Below are 11,432 nucleotides of genomic sequence, written 5' to 3'. Positions count from 1 at the left end.
ATTCATACTCCATTAAGTTTAAAAAAAAAAAAGAAAAAAGACAAAATCAGAGAGCTGGTCATTGATTTTCTCTTATGAGGACATGGTAAGATAAGATGATGTCTTCTACTACTTTACTGAGGTGGATATTTGTGTTCTTATGTCATTAGTGACCACTGTCAATTAGATTTGCCTTTGAGTATTATCATTATTGCTCTTATGGTACTCATTGATATTAACTACTCAATGCAGAAAGACTAGTTCTCACAGTAGAGATTAGTTATCTGCAGTAAAATATGTGTTGCCAAATACACGTGCTTTTAACCTATGTTGCTAACAGCAAACTTGAACTGTTCGTGTACACTTAAATAAGTAGTACAACTCAAGCATTGCATCAGTTCAGGCTGGCAACAAAGTCAAGCACAGATCACAATCCCAGTGCATCAGCCGATAGCAACCCATGTCAAAGTCAGCTACATCAGGTGACAGCTCAGTTGATTTCCCTTTTAGCATTCACTTAACCCATCACCACCCCATCTCCTCCTTTCAGGCTATTCCTGACCAGTGTATTTCTGTAATTGTATTGATGCTGCTCTGTTCTGTACCCTGCGGGATCTTTGCTGCTGCTCTCTGTGCCTCAGGTTTTCCATGTATGCACATGGATGGGTAGGGAGGTGCGCCCCATTGGCACGTGGAAGGGCAGAGAGGTGTGCTTGCCCTGGCTTATGGCTTTTCAGAACAGAGGCACACCGCCAAAAATAACTACTGAAAGCAAATAAAGTTGTCCTGACTGAACTCTATTAACAACTGTTTTGGTTCATCTTTAATGAGGTGCTTTAATAGAAAAGACATCATTCATGTTACAGTTTATCATCCATAAATAGTTCCATCATGGCCAGCTTAACATATATTGTCATTGTATGTGCGTGTGTGTGTGTGTGTGTGTATGAGTGTTTAATGGCTGCATCTCCCTGTCTTTTTATGAAATTCCTGAGTTAGTGCAGTTCCCTGCTCCTCATCTATGTCTATATGACGTCAACAAGTGTACTGGCTGCGCCATCGATGGCCTGGCTCAGGACTGAAAGGTGGTAGTGCACTTTGTCCCAGTCGCTGGACTGTTCTGATGACTCAGCGTTGGCGTATGCATCTGCGAGACCTGGGAAGGTTGTCTTGCCGGCACTACTTGAAGCCCAGATAACATGCCTGTGAAGGGAATTAATTCATAGAGGTGTAATAAGTCACAATAAAGTGGACCTGATGACAGCACTATATGAAAAGTCTACTTACTTTGTACTTAAACAATACAAGAGATGAATGTCATGTAACATTTCATTGCAACCCACCCAAGTGTTGTAAAGACATCTCATAAAACTTAATTTGTCAACCTCATAGTGACATAAAGAAAGAGCCAAAGCATCCCAGTATCAGTAGGTTACAGGTTATCATTTGGGAACCATTAAGGTTTCTGCAAAATGTCACGGCACTCCATCCAATAGTTGTTTAAATATTTCAGCCTGGATGAAAAGTTTGTTGTGGCACAGCCCCCATTCGTCCTACTTTCTTTAACATTATTTTGCATAAAGCATGCAGTCATGAGACTGGCTAATCATCTACTTACCTGTATGCATATTTATCTGGGAAGGCCAGAGGGTCCAAGAAGGCACGGTCCAGTAGCATGAGCTGGTCATTGATCCTTCTGACCTTCAGAGGTCTAAGAGAAGAGAGACAGAGCTGGCATTAATTTCTATGTGTACGGCAAAGGAGGTAACTATATGTCTTTATACTGTATGTATTTTTGTGCTCTTACGTTTCATTTGCCAGGTCTGAACTGCGAATCACCTGGTCCAACTGATTAGCTGCGCTGCGAAAGCTGGCCACTGCCCGTTTTAGTGGTTCTGAAACAAGACACACATCAGCTGTGCAGCCTCTCAGCAAAGATTTCCCCCTCTTTAATACTCTGACTGCTAGTAGGAGAAACAGATGCTGCTTCTGTTGTTAGTTCTGTTCTTAAGTGCAGACTGAAGACATTTTAGCTCTTGTGTCCTCAATTTTTTACTCCTACAAATAACATTTTGGCTAATGCAGGTACCAGTCAGAGACACTGTCGATCTTACATCCAACAACTGGAATTGATCAAGTTAGTCAAGTGCTTTTTTGAGCTGCCTTGGCCCAAGATAAAAGCACATAAAAACACAACATCCACTCCTCCATTTGAAAGATAGGATTAGATTTGATTCACCTGCATACTATTTATTCTGTTTACCGTTTTTCATAATTGATTCTTTATTAATGTATAATTTCTGCTATGTAGCAGAAGGGAGTTACAAAACTCAATTTCACTCTATGACTTGTTATATTGTGACAAACCTACCTACCTAGTCTGTGTTGTGTACTGCAATATTCCTGTGCATCACTGAAACATCTCGAACTGCCCTGTACTTACCCATTGAGATATTCCAAGCTTGCAGTTTATACTGATATAGGGTCACTGCTGTGTTCAGGTAGTCCTCCAGAGTCTCAGCATAGTCACTGCAGTTTAATGGCAACACCAGGCTGTCAGCCAATCGGATCAGGACGTTTCCTGCTGTCCTGGCAATGGCCTGGTGACTGACGAACCCTGGGAGGAGGAGGTGGTAGAATGAGATGTTATACACAAGAGAAATCGCTGGGAAAATGCTTTCCTGGATAAAATGAGTAGAAACTGCTTGGCTGAGAAATGCAAGGGTTTTGTTAAAATATATTTTAAAATGTCCAATGGTTTAACATAAAAGAAAGCATAATCTGCAGTGCCATGATATAAAAATGTAAGGACTGGGACTTCTACCACTGGCTGTACAAACAAAATCCAATATGTGATAACATGAGACATTATTGCTCACCGGGATCAATGAACCTTGAGGCGTAGTTAAAGGTGTCGTATGCTGTGTGGTATGCAGGGTAAATCCGAGCATTGGTTTTACTCTGTACGAAGAGAAATATAAATATGATAGTGCTAACATGACTCAATGGGTTCAGCTCTATTCTGACTTCTCACACATGTGCACGCCAATATGACATATTTCTTGGCTGACAACTTATTTCAAAAAGAAGGTAAAATGAGAGAACTTAAAAGTAAACACAAAGACAGCAAAGTGCAGCAAATTTAAGATGCAAGTGGCAGGACCCAAGGAAGAGAAACTAAATGACGCTTTCATTCATGGCCACAGCACTGAACCATAGATTGAAGAGATGTGTCGTGTTTGTTGCTGCTGCCTTCCATGGTCTGCATATTTAGGTGCAAAAATCAAACTGTATTATAGGTGAAGAACTTCTGAAATTATAATTCTTACCATACAGTGTTTCTACATCCTACATTACAGCACTCACATTCATCAGACGAAAATCTATTACAGGAAGTCAAAGGCAGCAAGTTTATGAAGATTGTTTTTACATACTTTGTCATATGTGTATGAAATGTCCATGGATGCGATTCCCAGGTAATGGACAAAGGCAGCGTAATCGCTCCCTGCTCCTGACAGGTACCCCAGCCTGTCAAAGGAAGACAGAAAACAAGATGCATCTTTTATTGAGAACATGACAGACCTGACATTTCTGTGGGGACACATACAGTACACGTAAATATGTGAAGTTCATGATGCAAATCACCTCACAACACAGATAATAAACTATATACTGTATGGAAGGTACTATTTAGCTAGACAAAGATGCAATGATTTGTAGGATCTTTAAATAAAAATAATGTTATGTATGTATGGAGCTACTACTGCTAGAGTCTAAGCTTTAGATCTGTATGGTCGTGGTGTTCCTTTGCTGGACATTTGATCCAGGATTTGAACAGTTAACCCCATTGTTTTAAATGCCCAATTGCCTGTTCTTTATTTTTAAACCTATACATTACAGATTATGGACTTTTGGTCTAGATCAGTAACGGGCTAATAACCAATCACTTCAGCAAACCTTCAACAAGCAATGAATAAAAACCTTAATAACTCTTCTCCCAGGATTCAGTGCAAGATGTGGGTAAGTTAGAGAGGTTTAGCTGTAGCTCTTTACCTGGGAATGAGCCCATGGGCCGGGCTTGTCCTGTTGGAATATCGGATCCAGTTGTCGTACACAGATGTGGAGTCCAGTCCGGGTGCATCGACCTGGAGAACAAACACTTACATGTGACAGGTTCCTGGTGGTGTGTGGACAACAGTTTTGTTCAAGTTAAAATGCTGGAGAGAAACACCCGAGCTGATGCATGAGCTCACCTGTTTTGCGGCTTTGAAGATGACATTCTGGACTGATGGCATCCCAGAAGCCCTGAGAGTGGCGTTGGCTGAGTAGTGGAAGATGAATGAGCATTTTGGACTAACATCACTAAGATTTGCTGTCAGTGAATACATCCTACGGTGGCAGAATTTTTCTTCATGCATTTAACATTTTGTACCACAAAGTAATTGTCAGTCAACAAGATAGTTTCAAGGACATTCTTCCAAACATCTGACGGCTGACAAATTAGCAAAAATGTAAATTTCTAAATGTTTTGTAGTTTAGAAAGTTAGTGATAGTGTGTCTAACTAAAGTGGCTGCATCTGTCCAGGTGAACCCACGGACTGAGACTATTTAAAGGCAATATATATTTTTTAATGATACTCCTGACAGGTGCTTCTTACCAAAAACAGCTATATCCACATTGATGTAAGCAACAGCTCGTTCACTGAGCTTGGCGAAGTATTGCTGTAGAGAAGACAAGATCAAAGTCACATTTGTCAGTGTAAGTGAGTGTATAAGTAGTAAGTGTATGTAACTTGCCACTTCAGTGACAAATAACAGAATAACGGTAAATCTAGTGTAATAGTAGCACAAGTAGAGCATTAGTTCATTAGCTAACGTTAGCCACTATAAGCTACTGGTCACACCAGACCAAGAAAGGTTTTATCAGCAAAACTCCTGAGTGTATTGAATCGAGCAACAGGCTGAATTCATCATTTCATTTATAAAGAAAGACTGTTGTTTCTTCTTTCAAAATTTACATAGTCTTACTTTAAAACCAACCATTTAGACTCACATTTACACATTGCTCAATTTTTGTTTGTAAATCACCTCTGTGTATTCTGTAGACCCAATAAGGCCGAACTCCTCTGCTCCCCAGCTTCCAAAGATAATGGACCTGCGAGGCCTCCATTTGCCTGCCACAGAGAGGATCAGAGCTCAACTCTTCATCCAGCACTATAAACAAACCAATGTGACAGTCTTTCATTCAGCTATAACTCTGCTCACCCTGCTTGACCATCCTACCCAGCACTCTGCTCAATTCAAGCATGACCGATGTCCCACTGCTCGGGTCGATGGCACCGTGAACCCAACTGTCCCTGTGGTTCCCATAGATCACATACCTGTCTGAACAAAAAACACACACAGAGCACAAACACAATAGCCTCCGAGTAACAAGCTGAAAACAGATGATACTGAATGGTAGCTTTGGACATGGTCCCCAGTCTCACCTGGCTCGACACTCCCTCTGATAACTCCCATCACATTGGATGAGTTCTTCACCTCTTCATAGTTGAAGATTTCCATTTTCACATCACTGAAACAGAGGTTCAACTTCAGAAGTATGAAGCAACACTGCAATGCTGCTGTTCCAACAGGATGTATTAGGAATTTTGCTCCCTACTGCCAAGATGTAAAAGATTTGATATGATGAAAAAAAACAATGAGAAATAAGGTGCCTGAATTTTTCTGCCAGTTGAATACCTGTTGTTGAAAGCCGATGTATGTTTGAACCCCGGGCTGCCAAAGTTGTACGAACAGTTAAATGCTCCCTGCCATTGAGCTGGAGCGGCTTGTCCGCCTAGCTCACTGAAATGACCAATGGAAAAACAAGTTTGAATTTGTTCATTCCCATTTTGGGCTGTATTAATTCCACAAGCAAATTCATCTCATCACAAACCAGATAAGTCTGTAGGCATCCTCAAATCCGATTGGTTGAATTGGAATGGGAGGGATCCCTGTGATGTTCTTGACTGGAATTCTGTAGGTGTCCTCTGGAAAATAATTCATAAATCAGAAGAACTCATAGTTAAATATTCAAATAAAATGATGAATGAAAAATGACCAGATCTTATCTATATATGTGTGTTTGAAGCTCCATGTACTGTAGCCAGAAAAGTCCCTCCCCCGAAATACACTGTTGTATGTGTACCTTGTGTACTGTTTTTACACAAGTCACTGGTTACCTTTGGCAGCCATGTAGGGCGTGAGCATGTCTCCAAAGCGAGTTTTAAAGGATCCTCTCTCCACACCAGAGGGTGGCATGTACCAGGAGTGAGGATATGTCTCATTGGTGTCTGACATGAGACCATCGTTGATGTCCAAAGGGTCTGTGTAGACAAGCACGCCAATGACACCGAAGGGTGCTGCATTGATAGCCTAGAGTAGAAACACATGGCATTTATTGTGTAAATACAACACTGAATGCATGCTTTACTAAACCTTATTTTTTGTGCTTGCAATATTTGCAGTCAGTGTTGACTAATCTGGGATTTTGCTAGCGAAAAAAACCCAAAACAAAACAAAAAACAACTTTTAGCTGATAAAGTGATTCAAACCTTGAGGGTAAATCCTACTTATATGGTGCAGATTGGTGATGTAGTGTAAATCATGGGGTGGTGATGGCTTAATGGATAAGACACATGCCTTTGGTGAGAGAAATCCAGGTTCAATCCCCCACTGTGACCCATCCCCCAATGTGTCCCTGAGCAAGACACTTACACACTGCTCCAGAGGCGTGCGACCCCTCACATCTATAGCAATTGTAAGTCGCTTTGGATAAAAGCGTCAGCTAAATTAATAATGTAAATATGTGGACAAGATTTCAGTGTGAAGTATAGTCATAGTAGCTTTACACAAACTCATTGTGAAACCTGCTGAAATAAAAATCACATTTTTTGGAAATTCTGCAAATGCTGCACACTAAGCACAATAAAGTCTTCTCTCTCCTGGACAAATTGTTTCTGCTTATTTTTCAAAAAAAATATCCAAACACAAACCTGATCAACAATTTCCTCCGTGGATCAATAAAGTATTTCTGATTTTGAATAGTCTAGAATTAACTCTCTAATTAGCACAAAGTGCAACTCACTTTATCAGCTCTTCCTGCTCCACCATATCTGGTGATGGCGATGGTTCCTCTGAGGTCTACTGTCTGGTTCAACAGCTGGTAGTCACTGGGTTTCCCCTGGTTGGCATACACCAGTTTCCCCTAAAACCATCATAAAAGTCAACACTGTGTCAATAGCATCAACTGAAGTGAACCAATATCAGGGCTAGGCAATGTGTTAACTGTGTTGTTATGTACAGTGTGCATTTTTTTCTTCTAGTTTATAATTACAAGACTGTAAACTGAATCTAGGAGAAAAGGCAATTGGCAGATCATTTTCATCAAGTATTATGTACCCAGTCCTTCATATTCTCAAACAACTCCTTCCCAAATCATCAGACTGCTCCTTTTCACTAGACTCTTTTGCTTTTCTGTTATTTCAAATATTATTCTGACTAAAAGACAGTATGCATCTTTCTTTAAATCCTTATTATAGCCTTCTTTCATTCCAATCCTTAGTATGGCCTCCTCCTCTGATAGCTGTCTTTATCACACTCAACAGATGGGCTCTTCTTGGTTTGTCAACTCTGTCTACATCATAACTTGTCATGTTATCAGTACTTGATAAGACATAGAAGGTTTTAGCCTTGACGATCTGTTAGGAAACAGTTCTGTAGCACCAGCAATCTACCAGTCATATCTGACAAAGTATAATCATTACCAAATTATTTTTTCATCTCTTTCCTCTTTAAGGTTTTCACATTGTACTGAGATATATAAACTAAACCTTCCCTCAAGCTTCAGATCTACTTTTGTTGCATTTTACCATTTTGTTTAAGTCATCATTCAAGTCAAGTAATGACTTGACATGCTTTGCTCTGGCAGAAGAGGTAGTAAAATAGCTACGTGAGCCTGAACAGAAGACATAAGAACTTAAGAAAGGGGCCTCAAGGGTTATAACAGATAAGGTTGTACTGTGTGAGACATGGATGTGACAATCACATGATTTTTATAGTTTCAGTGAGTTACTTTCCAGATACTGTATATGCTTCATTTAAAGTCTCATAAACACAGACTCTTAGCTTCGTATCTGTCCATTTAGCTGTCAATTTAGCTGTGCAATAAAATATTGGATGCCTTTTCTGTAACTATATGGTACTAATTGGCTTCTTTATGGTGTACAGGTGTTATGTCCTCATGAGCTTGGCTCAGGTGACACAGATTTGGCTTCCAAGACAAAGGTTGTCAACTGATTTCTGTTTTTGGCTTTTTCCAAAAATTTGTATTTTATCCAAATTTTATTTGGTTAAATGTTTATATCAAGTAAGGATTTAAAGAACTATGTAACACTGAGGTTAAAATTACTTTACATCAGGAACCCTGTGGAGCATGAGGCCATTTATTCTGTCTATTCATCCCATTACATTCATTGAAGGAGGTCTGTTTATCAACATATATATCACAATCTCTAAAATTGTATGATATACAGATATTTTTCTGATTTGTGTATAATCAGGCAATGAATGCCAGGCTATGGTCAGCTCCGTTTGGTGCTAACCAGGATCAGGTTAATAATGATAACGCAGCTACCTTTAAAATACTGAAGTAGAGAATTTTAGTTTAACACTGCAGATCACTCAGTGAATTAGTCTGATCAAAATATTGGATTAAGAGATACTTTCAATAATTAAATGTAATGATTCATTAATGAAATTAACTCATCTCAGGGGCATATCGTAGATTTGTCAGGGAGCTTTAAACAGAATTGCAGATCTGTTGGGATGCAGCCTTTGTACCTTTGTGTTTCCAGCAGGGGAGAATGCAGCATACGGCTGAACCACCTCAGGATCCTCTTGGTCCGAAGTATAAGGCTTCTCTTTTTCTCTGACAGTGTGCAGCACGGAATCAGACGGGCTCACTGAAATGAACAACTCATGGTGACTGGTCTGCTAGTAAGTAAAGTGAAACTTAGCACGTTATGTAATGAAAACCTCCTGAATGTTAGAAACCACAAAAATGAAGTCAAACTCTTTCAGACTCTGGACTTAGATTAGTTCCAGTTTTCTTGGGAAGTTGGATTTTGTATGGAAAGTAAATGTTTCAAAACAAAAAAACATAACACTTCCAGCTAAAGTACTTCTGATGCAACATGATGGTAAACATGAGCTAAATTTAATAATTTATGAGCGTGAGGACTGTTGCTTCCCTGTGATAATGCTGAAAATGTTACAGGTCATTTAAACCCAGTTTTACTGCAGCTTCCCCAGCAGTAAATTATACAGCACAACCCACTCCATCTAATGTGATGTTTCATTTGGAGAGTTACCAGTCTTGTTAATAACTCTTTATGCCTGAACTTTATAATCTGATTATTTGATTTAGACAGGTGAATGTCAGCATTAACAACACGCCGAATAGCGTGCGACTGTCCCTACTTTCATTCCAACACATTCAGCAACCTGTAGACCCACCTACAGTGACCTTGTTGGGTTTCTTGGGGTTAGGGAAGGACAAGTAGACCATGTACTCCTCTCTCCAGGCCTGGTCCAGGCCGGTTTCGGGGTCCTGCCATCTCTTTAGCATAAACTGCACTGTCTGCTCGTCTCCTGCTGTGGTGGCCATATGGGGCACTTTGGTCAACTCCCTGTGGAGGCAGATCAGGATAAAAAGTTTGATTAAATATTATGTTGGATATTGTACTGTCTAAAACCTTAAAGGCCTTTTGTGGAATTTAAAGAGGAAACCACAAAGGGATTGTGACGCTGTAGGGAAAAACTAAGAACCTCAATTAATCCCATGACTAAGAATGTGTATGAGCCTTCACTTTATGTAGACTGAGACACTTCCCCGTGAAACCCGAAAAGCTTGATTATTTTAGTAGGTTGAAATCTCTTTATAATACCCCTCTTTGTTCTCACCTGCTGTTCTCACGATGTGTATCACTTAAGCCGCTAAACAAAATGAAAATCATAACTGATTGACCAACATAATCTGTATTTGATCACTCATAAACTCACTTTAGGTTCTCCTGAATCTGGATGTTGTCCACCTCAGACAGAAACTTCTCAATGAGGCTCTCGTCCACATCCTTCGCCACATCGTTCACCCAGGATGGTGCAGAGCTGCTGCTTTTGGCGATACCATAGTGGCCGATTAAGATACCTACCGTCAGTACGGCAGCACCACACAGAATCCCAATCAATACCTGCTTTATCATTCTTCTTTCTGGAATTAGGTCTTCAAAAAAGAAAGTAGCTTCTCTTTGGACTTGAATCTTGTGCCTGACAGGGAGCTATCTCCAAAAATCAGGAACGTTTTGTAGTGTGGCTACGAATCCTCACATATGATTCCCAAAATGATCACTGCAGCACTAGCGTAGCTGCTGAAGGGACCTCCCATTAGAAAGAGACACGCTCATTGTAAAGTTTACTCATTAATGTTTGCAGAAAAGATGGACTTTATCCCTTAGAGTGTGAGTGGGTTTAAATTTATTTTCAATGTTAATATCTCAGATATCTGGATCTTATATTCAGTATTTTTGTTTGAAAGTTTAAATGCTCAGTTTCTAAAGTGAGATTATGATTTAGAGAGGATTTTTTGAAAAGAGTGAAAAAGGTTTTGGATGCAAATAGTTTGCTTTGTATTTGAATTTTATTTTCCATGTTCTTTTGACTGTTCTGCATCGAAGGGACACTCCTGTAAACCCAAATAAGTTCAGAATACTCAAAATATTTGTGAAAAAGAGATTACCTTAATAAAAAAATAAACTTTAATAGTATAGTATCATATTTTTGTGTAAACCTTAAATATAATAAATTTTTTTTAACACATTTAATTTCTGCATGATAAATTACATTGATTCACTGATGCTTATTAAAATTAAATTCCACGAATTCTTTACTTAATGTAATTGTGCACAACTTATACTCTGAGGGAAATCTACTCAAAAAACATTGTGCTCGACTCAAATACTAATGGAAACTCACTCAACAAAATTACTACTAGTCAACTTGAAATTTACAAAATACCTGTTTTCCGATAGTCCTGAACAACACAAATGCAACACCATTATTACAGTTCAAGTTCCCTTTATTAGTATCAAAACCTCAACCATCTTCCGTCATTTCTACATTTAGACACAATAAGGCACATCTTGCATAAAGCTGAATAGTAATAAGTAAGTGACTGCTTGATCAGATAATTAACCAGCAACAGTTTCGATAATCAATTTGTTTTCATTCTGCATTTCATTTTGCAATAATGTTGAACATTCTCTAATTCCAGATTCTTAATGAGATTATTTGGTGTTAAGTGATAACTTAAATCTCTTGAGCCAAATAAAATTTTCTGTGTTGTGGACAAAGCA

The 11,432-nt window shown here is 39.2% G+C and overlaps 1 protein-coding gene across 1 annotated transcript; it reads right to left on the bottom strand.

The window, feature by feature from the left end:
* Window positions 1-873: 873 nt before the first annotated feature.
* naaladl1 (N-acetylated alpha-linked acidic dipeptidase like 1) lies at window positions 874-10,283 on the bottom strand. The gene is made up of 19 exons (XM_046035653.1): window positions 10,084-10,283; window positions 9,538-9,710; window positions 8,863-8,984; window positions 7,109-7,228; window positions 6,204-6,396; window positions 5,918-6,011; window positions 5,722-5,826; window positions 5,469-5,554; window positions 5,245-5,364; window positions 5,068-5,153; window positions 4,638-4,701; window positions 4,233-4,300; window positions 4,033-4,124; window positions 3,414-3,507; window positions 2,859-2,940; window positions 2,423-2,596; window positions 1,787-1,874; window positions 1,598-1,690; window positions 874-1,182 (listed from the first exon to the last, which is right to left on the bottom strand). The coding sequence occupies exons 1-19, from the start codon at window positions 10,281-10,283 to the stop codon at window positions 1,005-1,007; spliced, it is 2,232 nt and encodes a 743-aa protein (XP_045891609.1). The 3' UTR covers window positions 874-1,004.
* Between the last annotated feature and the right edge of the window lie 1,149 nt (window positions 10,284-11,432).

This window comes from Micropterus dolomieu, linkage group LG21 (assembly GCF_021292245.1).
Source record: "Micropterus dolomieu isolate WLL.071019.BEF.003 ecotype Adirondacks linkage group LG21, ASM2129224v1, whole genome shotgun sequence".
Taxonomy (NCBI): Eukaryota; Metazoa; Chordata; class Actinopteri; order Centrarchiformes; family Centrarchidae; genus Micropterus; species Micropterus dolomieu.
This window is presented reverse-complemented; position numbering and strand designations above follow the sequence as displayed.